The sequence below is a fragment of the Diceros bicornis genome, chromosome 8, assembly GCF_020826845.1.
Source record: "Diceros bicornis minor isolate mBicDic1 chromosome 8, mDicBic1.mat.cur, whole genome shotgun sequence".
In the NCBI taxonomy this organism is placed as follows: domain Eukaryota; kingdom Metazoa; phylum Chordata; class Mammalia; order Perissodactyla; family Rhinocerotidae; genus Diceros; species Diceros bicornis.
The window spans coordinates 74,555,424-74,578,893 of record NC_080747.1 but is presented as its reverse complement, the minus strand read 5'-3'; the positions used below and the strand labels follow the sequence as shown (position 1 = coordinate 74,578,893).

At 35.4% G+C, this 23,470-nt stretch overlaps 1 protein-coding gene across 2 annotated transcripts in view; it reads right to left on the bottom strand.

The window, feature by feature from the left end:
- Positions 1-23,470, bottom strand: part of CCSER1 (coiled-coil serine rich protein 1) — a 674,289-nt gene that overhangs the window by 89,918 nt on the left and 560,901 nt on the right. For both annotated transcript variants that reach the window (XM_058547509.1, XM_058547510.1), the window contains exon 8: positions 5,094-5,177. In XM_058547509.1, coding sequence (XP_058403492.1) covers positions 5,094-5,177 — 84 coding nt within the window. The remainder of the gene's footprint in view (positions 1-5,093; positions 5,178-23,470) is intronic.

The window sequence follows — 23,470 nt, the reverse complement described above, 5'->3', positions numbered from 1 at the left end:
ACACAAAATACCATAGACTGAGTGGCTTATAAAGCAGAAATTAATTTTTTCACAGTTCTGGAGACTGGAAGTTCAAGATCAGGGTGCCCACAAGGTTGGGTTCTAGTGAGGGCTCTCTTCCTGGCTTCAGAAAGCTGCCTTCTTACTGTGCATTCATACGGCCTTTCCTTGGTGCCTGTGCACAGAGAAAGAGAGATTTCTCTTTCTCTTCTTACAAGGCTATGCATGAATTCTATCAAATTAGGACTCCACCTTTATGACTTCATTTAACCCAGTTACCTCCTAAAAGCCCTATCTCCAAATACAGTCACATTAGGGGCTAAGACTTCAACATACAAATTTTGGGGGGACACAATTCAACACATAGCAGTATCCTTCATCTTTCAAGGTAAAGAGATATTCAAAGATTTAGAGACTACATCATCAATATCCCATCTGAAGGAAACACTAAGTGAATCAGAAGAGAACATAGAACATAAAATGAAGAAAGATGAAGAGGAGGAGAAACAGTGATGTGTAAGAAATCTTATACTACACACAGTTTAAATCTAAATAGATAATAATACTGTGAGTAGCGATTTGCAAATATTTAAGTCACAAATAAGTATTCTTGAGAGAGAAGAAATATGTTTCAAAGGAAAACCAACTAAAAGAACTGAAATCTCTAAAAGTCCTCAACAAGCTCAGCAAAATTGAAACAAGTTTCTAGGGGAGGGAAGAGAGAGGAAAGTAAAAACATTTCAAAAATTCTTATTTGATGGGAGAGTGGTCTTAAACTTGAGAATTTCAAATTTTGTTTGGCTTCTTCCAACTTTTTGTGAACACACTTTACAAGACTAATACAAGCTATAATTTACTGTCAACATAAAAAATTTTATTTACATAGCCCACGTCACATAGGGATGGCTAGCCAGTGCCCTTCATGTTACCTCACAGCAATGCAGAGGAGATTTGTTCTACTATAAAGCAGTTGGGAGCAGATGTCCCATGTGGGACCAGTTTCTTTCTGTTTACCATACCCAAAACTCCTATCTGAAGAGTCTATTTCTTGTTGTCTCCAGTTAGCTGCCCTACCACATATACAATCCTAGGACACTCTGATATTGTAATATTTAATATCCCCTTGGACATCAAAAAATATGTGCTAATGATTATTTTTATCTATTAACAAAATCAGTAAATCTCACCAATGTAAGTAATGCACACAAATTACAGGGATAATAATTTCAGACATCTTGAAATTGTTCCCAAGAGTACAAAACACTTGTTTTCTTCTTTTTAAAGAGAACAGGAAGGGATAAATTGAGAGTTGACTACAGAATACAGCCGTATTAGAGATGCAGTTAATAATGTGGATAATTTGCCCAAACAATATCAATACATAATCTAAAATCAAATTATTTTGAGTTTCTTGGTATATTTATGCTTTGTAAAATCTACCAATCTAGCAAGAAAGAAAAGGTGAACCAAGGTAATAATTCTGAAATCACACAGTACAGAAGAACGATAATGTTTGAAAAGTTCATTTGGTGCTTGAAAAAGAAATATAATAGAACTCTTTGTCCACAATTTTACTTGCTAATATTAAGTAGGCATGAGTATAAACAGTATGTGCTATGGACTGAACTTGGTCTTTCCCAAATTCAAATGTTGAAGCCCTAACCCCCAGTGTGATGGTATTTGGAGATGGGGTCTTTGGGAGATGCTTGCATTTAGATGAGGTCAGGAGGGAAGGGCCCTCCTGATGGATTAGTGCCTTTATGAGAAGCGACATCAAAGAATTTACACCCTCTTTCTTCCTCTCCCCCTTTCCATGCACATGCACTGAGCAAAGGCCTGTGAGCACATAGCTAGAAGCAGCCATCTATGTTCAAGCCAGGAGGAGAGCTCTCACCAGAACCCAACCATGCTGGCACCCTGATCTTGGACTGCCAGCCTTCAGGACTGTAAAAAAAAAAAAAAAATTCTGTTGTTTAAGCCACCCAGTCTATAGTATTTTGTTATAGCAGCCCTAGCAGCCTAAAACAGCATAAAAATGGCTATTTATGTAAATAGTCAAAAGAGGGGTCCATCCCTTCTGCAGAACTTTTGTTTTTTACTGGGTATCAACAAGTAAATGTTTATCTTATAACATACACTTTCATTGGGGACTAGAATTTAATCTAATATCCCTAAAGTAGTGGTTCTCAATTGGGGGCAGTTTGCCCCCAAGGACATTCGGCAATGCCTGGAGGGTGCTATTGGCATCTAGAGGGGAGAGGCCAGGGATGCTGCTAAACATCCTACAATGCACAGGACAGCCACTTAAAACAAAGAATAATCTGGCCCAAAATGGCAATAGTGCTGTTGTCGAGAAACTCCGATCTAAGATAAAGAAATAACCAAAAACTTGCATTTAAAAACATCTATTTTGCCCCAAACCCACAGTGCCCTTGACTAACTTTTTTAAAACTCATAAAACTATCAAAATAAGGCTAAATAAGTAAACAAATAATTGTAAAAAATAAAGCTTTGAGTATAAATCTTTTCTTGGTATAATTACATCTAAATTTGTTTTACAATACATACATGTAGGTAAATTTGCTTATGATAATAGCAGTGGTCAAGAAATGAGAAACCTATGATAAACAATAAAAACTAAACTAGTTCTGGAGTTGGCCCGGTGGCGCAATGGTTAAGTTCGTACATTCTGCTTCAGTGGCCTGGGGTTCACAGGTTCAGATCCTGGGCGTGAACCGGTACCCCACTCATCAAGTCATGCTGTGGCAGCATGCCACATACAAAGTAGAGAAGGACTGGCATGGATGTTAGCTCAGGGACAATATTCCTCAAGCAAAAAGTTCTAAATTATTACTGATTATGAATCTGTATTATAATAGAGTTCAGCTAAACTGGTTTCTAAAATATTGTGAAATTTTCAAATTTAGGAAGGTAAAGTATAATGTTTAACCTCCACCTTGTCAAAATGTCATTAGTTATGATCAGGATCAGAAGTACTAGTACTTAATTTTCAATGGATGCAAGTGGTTTGTATCACTTTTATGTGGTTCCCACCCTTCCTCCATGTTCCAAATCCAGTTTTAATAATGCCTTTTTCTTTTTAACAATATTTCTTCTTCCTTAAATTCTTAAATCATCACTTACACACTTTCCTCTTTAACTACAGTCCTCTTTAATAAAACAGACTATATTTTCAAATGTTAACATTTTCCTTTGTTGAAATATTCAAGATGATTATGCAAACTACATAGCACAAAAATTAAAATAGTACCTCGATTGTTACCTGGGAAATTTTAGAGGCTAAGTAGTCAATTTGGGTAATTCAAGTTTAAAAGAAAAAAAAAACTTGTGCTTCATTTTACTGAATCAGCCAACAGAGGACTTTTTCTTGGAGGAAGACATGCTAAATTACTTTAATTATAGCTATGTAATATTGGCTCTGAAAGTAATCATTTTCCTTCCCATTTCATTCAACAAATGAAGGTCTGATTTCTTGTATATGCTATGTTTTACATCTGATCACAACCAATGTTGAGGGGAAAAAAATGAATACTCTGAGTTAATTATCCAAAATAAGCATTCTCTGACAAAATGAATGATAGAGTCTCTGCTATGTTAAAACCGATGAATCTATGCAGCCATTATGTAGCCACTATGCAGCCATATATGTAGATAAGAAATATCTACATATGATTTGTATTGAACTCAAAGATATTTTTGTATGCTAAAGAAAGCTTGATTACACTATATACAGGGTTACATTAAATATACAAATGTTTTCCTTATGTAATATGTAAAATTTATATTGTAAATCACTTATATTTACAAAAGGTTACTCCCAGTTATGTAAGACATGTTCTTTTTGTCTAATACTATTACTATTTTAAGTACAGGTTTATGGGTTTTCTTTTTTTTTTTTTTTTTTGTAGACTACATTGTGTTCACCACCCAAAGTGTAACTGCCATCCATTTGATGGGTTTTCTAAAGCCACAATAACATGCTTATGGGACCAACAATCATCAACAACCCAACAGTCTAAATAGAAGTCAAATTTCATTAAAAACACTATCAGCTGTCAAGAATCAAAATATGCTCCAAATTTGTCTGCTGTCTCACTAACATTTTAAGAGTTCTCAGAAGCTTGATGGTCTATAAAATCTGTTTTATCCATATAATTTTATTTAATAATTACTTAATACATCATTTGTTAATGTAGGATTTATTTTTTGATCTTGATAGTGAGTCAGGGCCTCTTGTATTGTATAGTATTTCTTCATTTTACGGGTATTGTTAAGAAAACTTGATGAATTAAAATTCCTTTCTCTTTCTTTTCTTTTTCATTCTTCTTTTAGAAAACTATCATTTTTTTATTTATATCCAGAGCAAATGTGTTTTATTGCAAAGTACTGCTCATATACATACATAAATTGAAAACACATACTTAGAAAAAGTAGGGCCCACTGCTATTCCTGTTAACTGCCAAACATGTTTGTTATGAAAGTAGGATTTATTACATTTTTAATGTCACATTAAAAAACACCCCAGAAACATGAACTATACCCATTTCACATTTTTGGGTTTTTTTTTTTTTTTTAACATATTTGGGATTTATATAATATTTCTACATTAACAAAAAATCTCATTAGGTTAACACATTTTCTGTAACTCTATGAAAATAAAAAGTAAAATCTGTTTTTGTTTGCAAGATTATTCAGTACTTTGCTTCATATGACATGATTTAACTCCATACTGCTACAGAGATACAATCATGCACTTTACAAAATAAAATGTGGCCTTAGCCTTCATGATTTTTGATAGATACAACTGAAATGCGTAACCCTGTTTCAGAGATCTGTTTCTGGAATTATATAAAGTTCAATATAAATTATAAAACATTCTCTATTTTTCAGCTTGTCAAAGATCTACAGTTCATTATCATAGGATTATAAAATTGATAATTAATCCGATTGAATCACCAACAGTTTATAGATAATTAATAATATTAGTGTTAATAAATAAGCTGTTGTAGGGTTTATAGCAAATAACCTTGCAAGGAAAGTACGCTTGTGGGCCAAATATTGCCATCACTTACCAGCTCTTCCTGAAGTTGGGAAATGAGTTCATCCCTCTCTTTCAGCTGCAGCTTCAGCATTGAGCATTCGTCTTTCATTATATCCTATAAAAACATCAAAGAGACGGAATAAGCTCAGCCCTTTCACTTTGCTCTTGATAAGGAAAGTCAGCTTCACACAGTGGGAGATAATTGCATCTGACTAATGAAACTGAAATTTCTTCTAGTGTGTGATATTTTAAATTAAAATAAATTTCCTCCAGTATGATATTTTTCATAATATATTCTAAGTTGAAAAACAAACAAGCTAATGTAGCCAAAGATGTTATTGTGCTATAAATGATGAGATAGATATATAGATATAGATAGATATACACGCAGGTTTTTTCCTTGTGTGAGTCTTTTTTTCTTTTGATATGCATTTGTCCATTTTGTTGCCTAAAACAGAAACCCGGGAGTCCTCCTAAATTCTTTCCTTCCATTCCTATGCATACATAATCAGTGGAATAAAAATAACTGTTCTCTAAAAGAGATACTTTACCTACCATTTGTTCCCTTAGTATAATTAAATATTCATTCCGAAACCAAAGGCTGTGGTACAGTCTTTACCTTTAATGGCGTCCCTATAACATTTGTTCCTTTCACTAAAGCTCTATCTTTGGACATTGAATCCTCTCTCTCTACACATACACTCAGCTACAGCCTCTATGTACAAAAACATCCAATCTATGCTCTCTATTACTCTGTGCTGGTAACTCTCAGATACAACTGCTTAATTTAGACCTATCTATTTTCCAAGCTTCAACCCATAACTGAAACTACTTTCTGAACATATACTCAGCCTTGTTCCATAGACATTCCAACTAAACCTTCATCTCAACGTCCTTTACCCCCACCCCCAAACTTCACTTCTACTTATTTCTCCCATTATCTTCCTATTTCCTAAAATAATAACCAGGAAGCCATCCCATATTCTCAGCTCTTACTCTGAACCAAATCTCGTATCAAATTCTTTAATCTCTATTTCCTTGATATTTCTTGGATTCTCTATTCCTCATTGACTTAGTCTAGGAACTCACTGCTTCTTACCTGACTTGACTGCAATAGTCTCTAAACTGGTTTTCTCTGTCACTTTCCCTGCCAGATATTTTCCTAAATGGGAATTAATATCATCACTTTTTAATTTAACAGCTAATCACACCTTCTTTTAGGAAAAAAAATAAAGTCAAAACTCTTTAGCATAGCATATAGTGCCTTTCGTTGTCTGCTACTTGCGTATTTCCAGAGCTTCAAAGTTTTTCATTTCCAACCTTTGCTCACTCCTACAGATCCTACATAACTGAAATGCAAAATGTTGTTTCACGTCTCCTTGCTTTATACATGCACATCTCTGGATTATATTGCCTTCTACCCACTGCATCCCTCTATCCCCTACCATTTCTCATGCTCTAAGATGCATTTCAAGCATTACTCATTCCACTAGGGAGCTTTCCCTTGTTGGCTAAGTTAAGACATATTCCTTGAGGGTGAGGGCATGCTCCATAGCATCTAAATCATGCATTGTTTCATACGGTCCTAATACTCAAAGTGTTGTTTGTTTATTCTCCAGCGTCACTGGACTAGTGCCCTCCCCCCACCTGCCCCCTCCTCACCCCCCCCACTTGAGTGGATAGACTACTTCATTAGCATATTATTAGCACTAAACATTGTAATTGACACATAAAATGCTCAAATCCATGTTTCCTTCCCATAAAATGACCAAACAGTAGAAATATTAGAATTTCCACTTTTTCCGAATCTGTTACCGTTATCTGAGCTGACAAGGAAGAAAATAGCTAATGGATTAGAGAAAACAGAATACTTGTTTATTCTGGTTCTCATGGTGTTAATAATTTCTAATTCCTCTATACTAAGCAATACAGAACACACGGTTTAATTTACTAATATCTCCTTTAATTTGCTGGCGACCAGCTTGACTGGGAGATGCTAATTATCTCTGTCTATTCTCTTTTGTAGTCGTCTTATTTATTTCCTAAATCACGGGTTTACATGGATAGAGTTTATATGCATCGTTTTTAATATTAATGCAAAAGAAAAATTAGCAGACTTAAGAGGTAGGTAAGAGAGTAAAGATGTTTCTTAGAATCAGAGAGATCTAGGATCAAATCCTTGGTGCTTCAGTTAACTAGCCCTGTGGTTCCGTGCTAGTTACTTAACTTCTTTGAGCCCCATGGACATTTCTGCGTAGGTTGATAACACCAGACTATAAACTACCTGATAACAAAAACTCTATTGTATTAGTACTTATATTCCCAAAGTCTTGCATAATATTTCACTTAAGAAAAAACATAATATTTATTATATTAATATTATTAATAACATAATATTTCCCTTCATTAAAAAAATGCTGACACAGGTTGGAGTCTCCAGGAAACAAATAATGAGGTGGAGTTAAGGGTGCCAAAGACTTATCAGAGAATAAATCCATGCGAAAAGAAAAGGGGAAGAATTAGAGTTGGGCAGTGGGACAGCTGGACCAAGAGTCATACCTGACAAATCCTCTGCCAGCCAAATGAGGAGCTCCAAAGCCAAGACCGCCTGTTAGAGGACTCCCTTGTTGCCGGAAGTGGGTAGGCTCTTATACCACTCCCTTTTCAGTCATTGGTTGGGGGCTGCCGCAAGAACTAGATCTCAGCTGCGGTTACTTTACTCATTGTCTCAGACCACCTAGAGATGAGACTGACTTCAGCTGGAGGCAGTGAGCTAACCACAGGACTTGCAGCTGGGCAGTGAGTCCTCTATTGAAAGGGGATCTGAGCCTCAGCCTGAATCTACTACAATTGTTTGTTGATTAATTATAAACGATACTGTAACCACGGGCCCATTTAGAGCCAGTTTGAACAGACCTCATCTCTTAACAACAAAGTAATTAAGGATTGTGTTTCAGAAAAACTGCAAAGTCACGTAGCCAGGGCATACACAAAAGAAGAAATCGTGACCTGAAATGATCTCAGAACCAAAGATCCTCCTTCTACAGAACCCAAGGATCAGGATGCGACCCGAACTTGAAAGCCAGACTCTTATCAGAAGTGAGGGGTCCCTCTTTCAGGAAGCTCCGGTGTTAAAATTTCTTCCGCACCTCATGCAAAACATTTAGAACCTCATCAAAAATGTTTAAAACCTTATCGTAAATACCTGAAGCCCACCAATCAAAACCTGTCCCACCAGTGTTTCCACGTGCCAGCCTGATCTCCCTAACCTCTTAAATTTTGTCCCAAATCCTGAATCAGGGAGACAGATCTGAGGGCACACGCCCCATCTCCCTGGAGATCGATCTTGCAGAATAAAAGCTGATTTCTCCCCTCAAAGGCTGGTGCCATAATTAATTGGCTTGTTTATGCGAATCAGGCAAAGAACCCCAGTTTTGTGCGGTAACAATACTTTTGTATATTAGCTAATTAATATTTTGTTGATTAGTTTAAAATGGAAGATTTGCCTATATTGTGGCTAATAGCAATTGTAAAGAAACTTAGTTTTCCAAAACCATGCTCACTTTACACAATTCTCTGATTTTACTCCTGGGGAACTTGTCCAAGAAGTACATAATCTCGCAGCTTAAAATCAGGTAGGTACTAATGTATCATTTACTTTTATTTATGGAATAACACACATTAAATATTTATCGTACGTCATCAGAAGCCAATTTATAAAAGCTTTCTCTATGAATGACTTTGAAATGAATCCTAGAGTTTTGTTTTTAGTTGTTATTTGTTCATGTGGTATTCACAGAAGTATCTGTCTAATACACAAAATGAAAGCCCTTGAACAACGCTTACTCTCAGATGAAGGCTGAGAGCAATATTCTCTCAACATTCTCATTATATTTGCAAAATTCCTGGATGTATTTGGAGGAATAATCTATTGAATTAGAAATCATATTGATGTGTAGAATTAACTGGATTTTAATATTCTTGGCTTTCAAAATAAGATTATTCCATTAACTTGTAGCCTAATGTAACCAATTTAACCTTATGCTTATTTAAATGCATTTTATTCATAGAAAGGAAAATATATAATTAATAATTATGACATCCTCTGTTTCTTATTCAAGTATAATTAATTTTTAGGACTAAAATTCAATTCTATTATTTCCTAATTCAATAATTATTCATAAATATGGAACTCATAGTATGGTAGATTAAAGATGGCTACAAATCCTTTGCTACTATTCCTATTGAAAGATGGAGTCTAAAGCTCTCTCCTTGGATCTGAGTTGGTCTTATAGACTTGCTTGACCAACAGAATACAATGGAAGTAACTCTGCATGACTTTCAGGGCTAGATCAGAAAAGGCCTCTCAGCTTCAGCAATTGGCCTCTTAGAATGCTCCCTCTCAGGATACTTCCTTGCAGAAAGAACCCAGCAGCCATGTGGAGAAGAACAAGCCACACTGAGCTTCTTTTGACAGCCCCATATGAGCTGCCAGAGGGCACCCAGTATCAATTGCCAGCCACGAGAGTGAGGCCTCTTGCACATCTAGCCCAATGGAGCCTTCAGGTGACCAAAGCCCCAGCCAATATCTCACTATAACTGCCTGAGTTGAATTATTCCCAAATTCCTGACTTACAAAATTGTAAACAAAATAAAGTATAGTTTTAAGCCACCAAATTTTGGGATGATTTGTTATAGAGATCACCAGAACATATGGACAAACTCCAAATTATTATAATTCTATAATAATTATATAGTGTAAATTGTGTGATTTATGTAGTGTAATTTATTTAAATTAATGTAAATTAGTGTAAATTATGATTCATTGTAGTTGTATAAAATTATATACAGCTAATTTCTAAAATAAAATATTTTGTGATTAAATTTATGATTTTTGTGATTTAAATTATATTTACATAACTTCCAAATAACTCATTTCATGCATGAAAGGAATATTTACATTCTCATTGTATAACCTACTAGAGAATCAGAAATACAGATATAAAAATTCCTTACAAATTATCTTATTCTTGTACTTTTACTTTATAAATTTGAAAAGTTAGAGCCAGACACCCAGATTTGGTTAATTTGTCTCAAATTCAGTTAGCTGACTCCAAACACACATATTCTACAATTTATTTTTTCCTGGAATTAGAATCACCTCATCGTTTAAGACTATTGTATAAACAGAAATCAAGGGCCAAAATATTAAACGCAAATAGAACCTGTAAATCGCCTTGAAAATGATCTTATGCTGAAATTAGAAATGCAGATTAAAAAATCAAATAATATTTTCTAATTCACAAACCTCCACATAATTCCTCAGGTAATATTATGAACATAATTCTTGGCCACTAGTTACAAAAACACGTCAAAATTGGTATTGAGTCATCATGACTCTCTTTCTATTTATAGACTTCTGGTCTTCTCTCTAGAGGGCTTTTCATTATGACTTACAAGCTGATTCCTCATTCTTGTAAATGAAAAGGTCAAAAGATTAAAACATAAAGGAAACAGACAACTCCATCAGAGTAAAGAAGGACAGAATGTTATGAACAAGAGAAGAAAGAAATAGGAATATGTAGGAGAGGACAGCAGGGCAGAGATTAGAAAACACAAAAATGTATAACAATTGACAGTGCATTTTGTAGCTCTACCTAAATAACCGACCTCATATAACTCTTCTGTTAACTTAGCTTTAAGGTAGCATGCTATCTGCAACACCTGGGTAGCTAGTGAAATAAAGCAGTGCAGGCATATATCGTCTAAACACGACTGTAAGAGGAAGTGCTTTTCGAATATTGAAAATAAGGTCAATAAAAGCTCTAGTCTAATTCTTTATTATTTAATTTAAAATAATTGAAAAAAGTATAAATCATTTCAGTATCAATAATTGCTATATGATGCTATAAAAATAATTTTCTTTTTACAAACATTCAATGAAAAAAGATTCCAGATTTGACTTTATACACTCACTTGAGATGAACTAACATTCGATTGACTTACAATAACAGTGTGCTTTTTCCTAAACATTTTTTCATAAAAATACAAAAATAAAAAAGGCATTCAAAAGGTGTTCAAAGTGACTATCTTAGAAATGTATTTTTTAGCATATAAATCAAATCAGGAAACAGCATTATGCCTTGACATAGTGACACATTGACGATGATTTTCAAGCAATTAAAGAAGAGACTGTTTGGATATCAGCATAATCTTTTCATTTGCAGGTGTTACTCTTAGGAAATCTTAAGACTTCTTACTGATCTCCATCACTCAAAAGATAATGAAAACAATATCTTATTATTTGTCTAGGGCCTTTATGAGTTATAAAATACTTTTATGTACTGAATTTCTTTTTACTATCAGAATCTTTCTTGATCAGTTATTGAACAAAATGGTACACTTCCAGGATAAGTAGGGCTTTAGGCATAAAAATGATGCAAAGACAATTGTGGCAAAGATCAAATAAAAGGAAACCATTAATAATAATACCCTTAAGTCGTGTTCATTAACCTCTCAACAAAGTTCATTGTATTCCTACGTTTTTTGGAGTAATTAAAAAACATTAGCCTATACTGAGAAATTTGCTAACATGTTAAAACAGTTCCTTGAGACTATGGGCTTGTCATTTCCAAGTTGTTAAAGTTGTCTTAGATTCATTTTCTTGCATTAAGAAAAGATTGGGTTGTGCAATTCTTTTGATACAATGTAGTCCATCTTAATTTTTTTCTATCCAGTAAGTGAACAGAATATTTTAACTTAAGTCATAATGCTTATAAAAATATTTACTCGAAGTTTTCACTATTCTGTTCTTTGATTCATCCAGTTTTTTGTGAAAACTAAAATTTTAGAAAGCAAACATTGGTATTTCATTTTCTAAAGCCTTAAAAGGATAGTATTTTCCAGGTAAAGGATAAAAAACAAATTTCTCAGTGTCATAGAATGAGATAGTAGGTATGACAAATTAGTTTCCTGATCTCCTACACCCATGAGTTTCATCAAAATCAATTATGAACACTATACTTAAGACATAAATATCTTCATAAACTCATCAACAATGGGCTTCTCAACAAAGAAAGTCAGCAAGTGATAAAGTAACATTAATTTATATTGTTCCATTGGACTGCTTGATACGAAATTCTTGGGGAAAGAAATGTCCTTAAGAGGTCTGGAGATTCTCCAATACCAGCATTTTTTTCCTTCACAAAAGACAGGCACAATTGTCATTACCCCTCTATTTCTTAAACAAGGTGAGCAATTGCTTAAATGACCCTTCCCACAATGTAGACTATACCAAAAAATAAAAAAAAAAATTAAATGGTTAAAAACATCCTGTTAAAAGTTCCTTTCTGGGGGCCAGCCCCATGGTATAGTGGTTAACTCCACTTTGGTGACCTGGGTTTGAGGGTTCAGATCCCAGGCGCAGACCTACACCACTCATCAGCCACACTGTGGTGGCAACGCACATATAAAGTAGAGGAAGCCTGGCACAGATGGTAGCTCAGGGCTAATCTTCCTCAAGTAAAAAAAGAGGAAGATTGGCAGCAGATGTTAGCTCAGGGAGAATCTTCCTCAGCAAAAAAAAAAAAAAAAAGTTCCTTTCTGTTATGAAAGCATGCTTACTTGCTTCTCATGTTTTAGTAAGGAATAAAGGACATCTTATCCCGCAACATCCTGAATGAAGTAAGAGAATTATGTTTGAACAAAACTACAAACTCAGTTTCTGGGAAGGAAAAGTAATCAAAGACATCAAACACAGCCCATTCCCTACCTAGAAGTGTGTCATACAGCTGTTTTGTTCTGTCTAAAATGCTATCTTGACCCAGTTTTGAGGCCCTGCCTAGGGGCCCTTCTTGAATAGCTGATTAAGTCCACACTCCCAAGACTTCTGTTATTGGGCCCTCGAACTCCAGGGCCGTTACTACCAGCCTCAAGGTATCAGGCATCTAGAGACGGCCTCTCTACCCCCAGAGCTCCTGAAATGATTCAAATTAGCCAATCCTCAGGGAGCCCTGGAAACCTAGCTAATCCCATCCTGCCTGCCATACATAAACTGTCCCCTACAGCTCCAGTTTGCTATTACTCTGTCCCCAGGGGCAACCTCAGCATGGCCTTGCCCGGCAGCCGTCTCTCGTTTGGAGGTGTAAGTAACAAAGAGTTCTGCCTTTCATCTGAGTGTCAGTGTGTTATGTCCCGCCACCAAGTGAATCTTTAAATCTCATGACACATAGTGCTGGCAGGGGCTGGCTGCAGGTAGTGGGCGCCCTTCTGCCATCCTCCTGGGACAAGGCAGCTGAACCAGCTCTTAGGCTCTGGACATCTATGCCACCTTCAGACAGAGGGGAAGAACAGTGTGAATAATGATGGGCACTGCTTGGCAATACTTAATGCATTGTTTTTTGCATAATAAAGGGAAACTAAAGCCCTTTTAGTTTTATATGTTAATCAAGAAGAGTAAAAATCAGAGAGGAGAGACATTCCTAATACTAGCAGATCCTAAAAAATACATAGTATCCTATTTTAAGGGGTGCTGAATTGCGACAATGATGAAAAATACAGACACGAGTAATGCTTTATGAATGTTTTTCAAAGATTCTGGCATAATTGCACAACTCTGGGGAGGAGAAAAAGCAGAGAGCTCAACATTGTGCTCTACAGGAATCACAGATAATGTGACTCAATTTAAGCAGTGGTTTCAGGCAGTCTGGGAGGTCAGAAAACTAAGCTGTGAAAAAAGCAATGAACATTAGCTGAGGCTACACATCACAGCTAGAAAACATAAACCAGTATTAGATAGTAAGGAAAGGAGTAAAGGTCATGCTCTGTTCTTTCTTAAAGCACTAATGGATAGCAACAGCACACACAGTAGTATCTTCAAATACTCATTATATGCACATTGTAAAGCATGAGTATTTTAAGATGGCATATACATGAATTTGGGGAAAGTCGATTTTTCAACTTATGAAGTAGATACACTTTTGAATGGCTGATTATGTAGGGGAGAAAGAATATTCCTTCACCCTCTAGGTCCTTCTGGCTGGTCTAAGAATTAAATTGACATGAGACAGAATAACAGGAGAAAATCAAACAAATTTAATAACATGTATACATGGGAGAAACCCAGGAAAACTGAGTAAGTCACCAAAATGGTTAAAGCCACCACCTTAAATAGCATCTTCAGCTAAAGACAAAGGAGGATGTTGGGGGTAGTGGTTTGAGACTTCAAAAGGGAGGAAGGCAATTCACATGGAGAGGGAAAAGCAAATGTTTAGTAAACAAATGTCTGCCATGCCTTGCATAAACAATGGTACAAGGGGAGGACTTTGATTAAATGGGCCTTGCTAGGTTCCTCCCTGTCTACCACACCTAGTTTATATTATACTATAGTTATCTTATGGTGTTAGCTCCTTCCTGGAACAGGCCTTCTATCTTAAATTCTTTTAGGCAGTTAAGGAGAAGGTCAAAGTTTCTTTCTGAGTCTTTTGTTCTTAAAAATAATCAAACCAAAGAGACACATTTTGGGGTGGCAAATTCTGATCCCCCACACTTATGCAGTGAATGCCTGCATACTGTGCCCAACAGTATAATTAACTTCATTACAAAACAAAAATTTTGGCTTAAAGATCCTATAAATTAAATTTAAGAGTTTTGAGAAGTTTTAGATTATTATTAAACAACATTAAATTATCGTAAAAACTATCATCTAATATAGAAGAAAATCTACAAATCTAGCCACGTTTTTCATGTTACCTCTTGCTGTCTCTCAATCCAGACAGAGCAGACTTGCATTTCAGTCTTTGTTGTGTTACAATTTAGCTGTGTGACCTTGAATAAATCAATTACTGATAACAAAACTACTGTGTATTGAAAGTCTAAAATAATTCCAAATGCTCTGCATATATCATCAATGGATACTCACATCATTTTTACCAGGGAAGTGTTATTAACCACATTTTTGTGTTATAACAACTTTCCTATACTATAAAACTAAAAAACAATTATTACTAAAGTAAACTCAAGTCTGCATTATCACAAAACTAGCATACCTCAGTAGTGGTCTGTACTACTTCTCAGAGCTCAGTTTTCCTCATAAAAGAAGATCACGGTATATTATTTTTCCACAGTGAGAATCATTCAAGCACATATAAGGGAAACAACCACAATTAGGCTGTGGTAGGTAGAATGTCTAAAACAGCACCCCAAAGTTGTCCTGCCCTTACCTCCAAAATCAGTGAATATCAGCACCTTCAAGGGGAGCACAGTTCTGCTACTCCTTGATCTCAGAATTCTAGCCTCCAGAACAGTGAGACAATAAATTTCTGTTGCTTAAGCTACTCAGTCTGTAGTACTTTGTTACAGCAGCCCTAGGAAACTAACACATAGATATAACCATAATTTTCAACTGCTATACATTCTTATAAATTATACAGTTGTCCCTCTGTATGGGGGGGTGGGGATTGGTGCCAGGACCCTCTCAGATACCAAAATCCCCAGATGCTCAAATCCCTTAGTCAGTCCTCGGCATTCACGGGTTTGGAATCTGGGGATTCAACCAACCTCGGATCCCCAGATGTGGAACTCGAGGATGCGGAGGGCCAACTGTATATGTATAAGTAATTAAATTGATATATGATTTTTTCAATAATTAATAAATGAGCAAATAGAAAGAAGAAAGGATGGAAAAAAGAGTCCATAAACCATGACCTTCTTCTATGTCTCTAACCTCCAAAGCTCTCCAAGTATTTCTTATGATAATCTGTATTAGAAACGAATGGGCTTATTAGTATAACTAATATAACAGTAGTTCTTTATTCCTTTAAGTTATAAACATAATACACCCTTATCTTTGCATATTTAGTCACTACTTAATTCTGGAGCAAGTGACAGCCCTTGCTTAGGAGTCATATGTCTCTCTACCTGCCCAGCTTCCCTTCTGATTCCGCATCATAAAACTCATGATAACGTATCTGATAAAGAACTCCCCCATCAGAGGGTAGGGAGGACTAGAACTTAAGTAGTCAAGACCAGATTTTTTTATTTTAGTAAATAGGGAAAAGGAAATGTTAGGAAACAATTTCACATAAATACTCCCCAGCCCCACAAAATTGAAACTGCGTGAATATTTACTAGACACCAAATACTCGGAGTGGAAAGGCTAAATTACAAGCACCTGCAGGGAAAGAATGGCGTCTTTGAGTCCTTTTGATACTAAGTACTCTTTACACACGGGAAAGCAATAAGCATTTTGTTAATTCAGTTTAAGAAAGCATACAACTGTTAGTTCAAAAAGACGTTATTGTAAATCTACTAAAATGTTAAGATTGTAAAGAAAACAAATGGCAACTTATGAAAGTGTACAACTTTAACATACAGTTTTAAATGACATTAGACTGAGATTTATTTAGAAAGTAATATATTGTAAAAATGAATGGTACCTTATTTCTGTCAATAATTGTCAAGTTATTTTGCTCGAACACAGAAATTGTAATTGTAATGTATGAGGTCTTTATTATAAACTTGTCACATTGAGAGATTTGCACTTTAATGGTATACTATCTTGAGAGTAATAGACCTTTCTGTTCACTTTGACTATGAATTTAAATATAATTTCTATTCTTCTGTTGCTACTGTAATTTTGTCCAGCTGTGCAAGGTCTAACATCATAAGAAGAGAGCCAGTCAAGTCACAGGATTATAACATCATAAAAAAAAAAGAGAGAAGAAAACTACATATTGAAGGAAGCCAGTACATTGGTAGCAAATCGGATAGGTAGGTTTCAACAGGGAGTGAATGCAGACTTTAAATCACCTGGAAAGCATTTCAAAGATTTATAGTCTCCTCCTCTCCATATCACCCCTCCAGGTTTATGAGATCCAATTGGAAGTGTGAGTTGGAACCCGTCTTTTTTAATCTTTTTAACCTCACTCTTTGGAACACATCATTATTGAAAATCAGTTGAATAAAGGAACAGTTACTAGAATATATAAAATAAGCATATGCATTTATGATAACTGGTATAACGTTGCTATTGTAATCACAACATGCCATAAATTGTCCTCATATGGCAAACTCTTCGCATTATCCAGGATGATGGGGGAAAAGACAGGTTTTCCATGAACTATTCAGAGTTAGTTGTATACAAAATCATGAACAGTATGGGAAAGATTAAGCACTTGTTCACTATTTTCAAAATACTGGTGTAAGAGGAGAGCCCTCTAAATTGTAGTGACTTTAGTGAAGAGAGACTGTAGTGAAGAGAGAACTCTTCTAGTTCTCTCAGGTTTTAAACTGGATGAAGTTTCTACCTTTCCTAAAACAAACATTTTGTGTTTTCTGACTTCTACTCCTGACTCTCCCCCACTTTTATTAATGAAATTCATCAAAGAGAAACTACTTATAGAATCCACACCCTCATTTAGCCACGATGAATAAATAACTAATAATTGTTCAACCTTCCTGCCTTTGAAATCTGATTTCCACTCTAGTCATTTAATTAAAACTGCTCTCATCAGTGCTAAGTAGAAACAATTTTCAGTCCTCAGCTTGATCTATGCTTTAAACTTGTCAATACAAAATCCCTTCTTTAAAATATCCCTTCCTCCTGGACTTGCACTAGAATTTTCTCCTGTGATACAGTTTGGATACTTTTCAAACTCTTTAACTACTATTTTTTTCCTTTTACTTTGTTCTTTAAAAGTTAACATTTCCCAGGTTTCTGTCTGAAGCTCTCTCCCATCTCCCCTTAAATGCTTCAGCTTAAAGACTTATTGTATTAGCAACTACCTATAAACTAACACTTCAATACTATTTATCAATCCCCCCTACCAGCTACTGAAACTTTGTGCCCAATTTCTAACTGCCTCCTGGAGACTTGCACTTGTTATATTCCAAGTGTGCCAGACTCAAATTTTCAAATCTCAAGTCATCACCCCAGCAGGCAACCCATTACTTCTCCTATACTTCTGGTCTCAGTTAATTGCATTATCTCCCCTATAACTTTATCAGGAAACCTGATTCATCCTTGACTTATTTTAGTACTGTATTTCACTTCATTATCTTGCTGGCATAGTTTATGACAAGAAGTATGTTGTAATTCTTACTCTTTTTCATCTATAGGTAAGTTATTTTCTTTCTCTGGATTTTTTCAAGATTTTCTCTTTCTTTTAGGTTTTCTGCAATTTCAGTATGACATGCATAGGTGTAGATTTTTTTGTTATATCTTGCTTGGAATTCTCTGAGTTTCTTGGCACTGTGGTTTGGTGTCTGTCAATTTTGAAAAAGTCTTGGCCATTATTACTTTAAATATTTCTTCTGCTCCACTCTCTCTTCCTCTGGTATTCCAATTATGCACAAGTTATATTCTCTAAAATTATCCCAGAGTTCTTGGATATTCTGGTGTTTTATTGATTTTTTCATTCTGTTTTCTCTTTCTGTTTCAGTTGACATATCTTCAAGCTCACTGATTCTTTCCTCACTAGTGTTTAACCTGCTAATGGGGCCATCAAAGGCATTCTTCATTTATGTTGCAGTGCTTTTGGTTTTTAGCATTTCCTTTTGATTTTTTTCTTAGAGGTTCCAACTCTCTGCTTACAGTCCCCATTTGTTCTTGCATGTTGTTTATTTTTTCCATTAGAAGGCTTAATGTATTAATTATAATTATTTTAAATTCCCTGTCTGATAATTCCAAAATCTGTGTCATATATAAGTCTGGTTTTGCTGCTTGCTTTGTTTCTTCAGACTGTGTTTTTTCTTGTCTGTTAGCATGCCTTGTAATTTTTTTTGAAAGCTGGAGGTGATATAGGGTAATAATAACTGAGGTAAATAGAGTGAGTTTTTATGTTAATATTGCTAGAAGTTGGGCTGTGTTTAGTATTTGCTGTAGGTATAGGTGCAAAAGGCTTCAAATTCCTCTATTGTCGCCTCTGCTGTCTCTGGGTTACTCTAAGAACACCTTCTAAATAGAGTCTGTGCCCTGCAGCTCTTTCAGCTGTAATCCACTATTATTATACTGGAACCCTGTTGATGTCATGGTAAGGAGTTGGGGAGGGAAGTATTCTATAATCTTATAATTAAATATCAGTCTTTTAGTGGGCCTGTGTCTCTGAGTTGGTTGTTACCTTCATATGTCTTTCTTAGCTTTATTTCCACCCCACCTCAAGTCAGACAGGAAAGGTAAAGAGGGCTGGAATTGGTTAAGTGCCCCTCCTCCTGGAGGAAAGAAGGCTCTGTACGGTAAAGTCTTTTCTCCAAGAGAGTAAGCCTTTGTAATGAAGAATGCTCTGGGCTTTATTTTAAATGATTACTTTTCCATCTCTCTCCCAAGGACACAGGATATTTTTTTTCTAGTGCTACACCATGAGAACCGGCTGGATTCCTAGAGGTAAGACTCATGAAAGGGTGGGTCCTCCCCAAGAATATGGTCTCCAGGAGTTTCCTACTGTCAAGCTAGTCCACACAGAGCTTCCAGCAATTCATCAAAATTACCATTTAAGTGTTCCTACCATTTTATGGCTTCTGTGACTTCTGCTCCAGGTAAATGGATTTCAGCTGTGATTCCCCATATTTACCTGGGGTGGTGGTTGTTTCCATGGCCTTATTTCTCTGATAGGCCCAAGAAAAGTTACTGATTTTCAGTTTGTTCAGATTTTTTCCTGTTGTAAAAACAGAGGTGATGACTTCCAAGCTCTTTACTTGTTGGAATGGAAACCAGAAGTCCTCATCCTTGACTTCTCATCTTCTCCCACATTCCATAACCAACCAACCAACAAACAACTTTCTGACTCCAAAATTCTTTTAATTCATTCTCTTTCTTCAATTCCCATTGCCACTGCCTTAATTCAGGCCTTTACATCCGGTTAGAATTCTTCATTTGTCTCAGAATTGCTCTTCTTGCCTTTGTTTCAATAGCAAAAAAAGAGAACTTTAATAGAGTTATTTATGTATATTTCTTAATTTCTCTATTAAATGTAAGCTCTTTGAGGATAGGAACCATATTTTATCTTTATACATCACAAATCATCTAGTCCAGTAACTGTCACAGAGGAGCAGTTCAGTAAATATCAATTGAATGAATGAATGGGTGAGTCATCTACTATCCTATGTGCCCTTAAAGCTTTAGTAGAAAAATTAGGCCACAATTTGAAGTTAAAGTTAATTTTGATTTCCTTAGATTAGTCCAGAAATTCCTTAAGGGAAGATATTTTGCCCACAAATATATATTCCATTAATGATGCCAGTAGCTGCTTCCTGGTGGCATTCTAATTAACAATTCAATGAGGGCAGGCCAGGGAATGTGCTGTATAATGAAGACTCTGGAGATATATATTTTATATATATACATATCTTTTAATCCTGGACAATTCATCCCTGAATACTCAAGAAAGCATTTATCAGGAAATAATTTTACTGCCTTTCACAGTAACAAAAATCATTTAGAAGAATACTTTATAATAGAAATGTTCTTTGTTTTATTTTTGTTGACATATCTGGCATTAAACACTGCTTTGGTTTTCACCATTCTTTTCAAGATGACTTTATCTTTTTGTAAAGTATATCACAATCATTATTCCTGTCTTTCGTAAGTAAATTGAAATAGAAAATATAAATAGAAAAGATAAGTGACTTGCTCAAGGCAAACACAAAAGTTATCAAAAGAGCTAAAATAAAAGACTGTCAATATTTCAATAACAAAAACCATGATTTCATACTTATAGACAATAGCTATAGAAAATTGAGAAAAAAATGCACAAATTTTTATTTTCTCTAATATCTAAAGCCAAGATTGCACATTACATATAAAGATATTTCTAAAAGAACACAGAAAAAAAGTGTATAAAATACTATTTTTTTGCCTCACAAAGAAAGAAAACAGTTTAACTAATTTTTCTATTCCATATTTTATCAGAAAAAAATCTTCCAAATTTAACTTCTAGAGAAATAAGGGACGATTACTCACCCAGTTCAATGGGCTTTAAATCCATCATTTCATTAGGTTTGATTTTATAGAAAAGCTTTGAGTTAGGTGGTATTACTGAGATTTTACTGGAAAGCAGTTGCTCAGGGAAGCCCCACTAGCTAAGATTCCATAATTATACTTACATTACAAAGGAAGTTTACATACTGCATGTTTGATGAGTGACTAATTTCTGAGTTGAGCTCAGTGTCTGGTTCTATAGGGAAAAGTGTTATCAGAAATACTCTTTCTATTCTAGATTCCAAGAGTTCATGGTCTCTTGAAGATCACACATATACAGAAATGTTGATACTTCAGTGAATTTAGGTTACCTTTACAAAGTATGTTAATAAAGTAAAAAGACAGTATTCCTAGGCAAGGAGCCTTCCTGACCACCCGTCTTGCTTACAGGGCCTCCATAGTTCATCATTATTTCAAGAGAATCATTTGAATGAATGTCAGTGAGATGTGAAAGCCTACTGTCCTTTGCCTGCCCCTTTTCCTTTCAGCTATAGTTAATTGGATGGAAGAAGGCCTTCCTCCATTGCCTCCCATCTTCAACTTTTGAATACATAAAGTCATGGTGGATAACCAGGCCTCCTTAACCCCTGGTGTTCATTTGACATTAGTCAGGGAAAATTTTCAGACTTCCCTAGGGCATGCAGCCTGCAAATACAATAAAAATAAATGACTGTATTTGTACTTCTTCTACTATCTCAGAATTTTGCTTGAATTATTTTGAGGATCATTAATGAACCTGAAATATTCTTAGAGATCAATTAGAAGTAAGCATAAAAAGACACCGATGTTTGGGCTTACTTTTTTGGGATTCCAGCCCATCTCTCATTTGGAAAAGAACACAGAGACTAGAGAATAAAGTCACCCTCACTGAGAAGCAGACAACCTAGCCTTCCTTACTCCAACTACAAAACACAGACTCAGGGAAGATCAAGTCCTGAGCGCCTCTGTATCAATTAGAGTGCTTCTGACAATAAGTAAAAAGACACCCATCTGAAGTGGCTTAAACAGAAAAGATATTTGTCATCTCATATAACAAGATGACCAGAAGTAGGTGGTTCCAGACTCAATTAATTCAGCAGCATAACATCCTCAAAGACCCAGATATTTTCTATTTCATTCTCACTCATCCTCAAAGGCTTAGCATTATTAGTTCTCAGGTGTGATCCTTCAAAGTTGTAGGAAAGCAAACACAGATCCAAAAAGCATGTTTTCAATCAACTGGATTTAACAGTGGGAAGGACAGTCTCTCCTCACAAATATTTTTCATCCAATGCAGATTTTTTCCTCTGACCCAGTAGCCAGGATTGTGTCACACAACCAAGCTCTAGCTTCAAGGGAGTATCAGGCCTTTTTCAGCTGGCAGGCTCTATATCATGGAAGAATGTCTGCGTGGGGAGGGGATCAGTGAGATAGAATCTGACATCGTAAGGATGTATGCATAACCTTTAGGGAAAGTCTCATATGAGCTTGCATCTTATAACTCTTATTACTTTAAACATCTTTCATTCAGTAGAGTATTTAGAAATAAGTGAATGTTAAATGCTTAGCCATTGGAAAAGGGTCTGAGAATATAACAGCAAATAAGACAGAACAAGGATGCTTATACTTTCCAGCACAAGGGATGGATTTTTAAAGTATGATGTTGTTACGGAAGAGATTTACTAGGTCTAAAGAAACTCCGTCTAGTCTTTTTTGATGAAGTAATGTTCAAGCCAAAACGTGAAAGATGAGTATGATTTTGCTATGGGAAAAGAAAAACAAAACACACTTGAACTAAGGTAAAAGGGAATACAGCAAGTTCAAGGAAATAAAAGATATCTAATATACATGAAGTATAAAGCAAAGGGACAGAATGACACAAAATAACACTTGACAACGCTGTAAAATAAGCCATTTCATTTGTGCTTGTTAGATTTTATCTTAAGGATAACAGTTTTTAGTATGGATATGATATATTTGCATAAAGCTGGAAGAATGATTGGGAAATATGGAGGGGGGTAAAGTTGTAAGAGAGGAAGTGAGGATACCAATTAGGAGGCTATTACTATATTAGAGAAAGGAAATAATAGTATTTTTAACTAAGCTGATAGTAGTGGCCCTGAATTACTGATTTTGTCCCAAGTCCTCTAACAAAATGCTCAATTACTGTCTAAAATAATTTTTACCAAGGTATTAATGCACCTGATTTTAAAATACATAATTGCAAATTAATTCAATGTAGTTTAGTACAGAATTTTCAGAAGTCAACCAAGAACCTCTAACCCTATCTCTAATGGATCAAGAATCTTGAGGAATGCAGGGTTCCCTCTAGCGTAAATGCGGTATCCCACAAGAAGTTCATTAGCTTCATTGCAGAAGACTGTTTCCTCTCCAAACATGAAACAAAATATAGGAAAAATACATAATCTCTGGGGTGTTGGTTTGGGGAATGATAG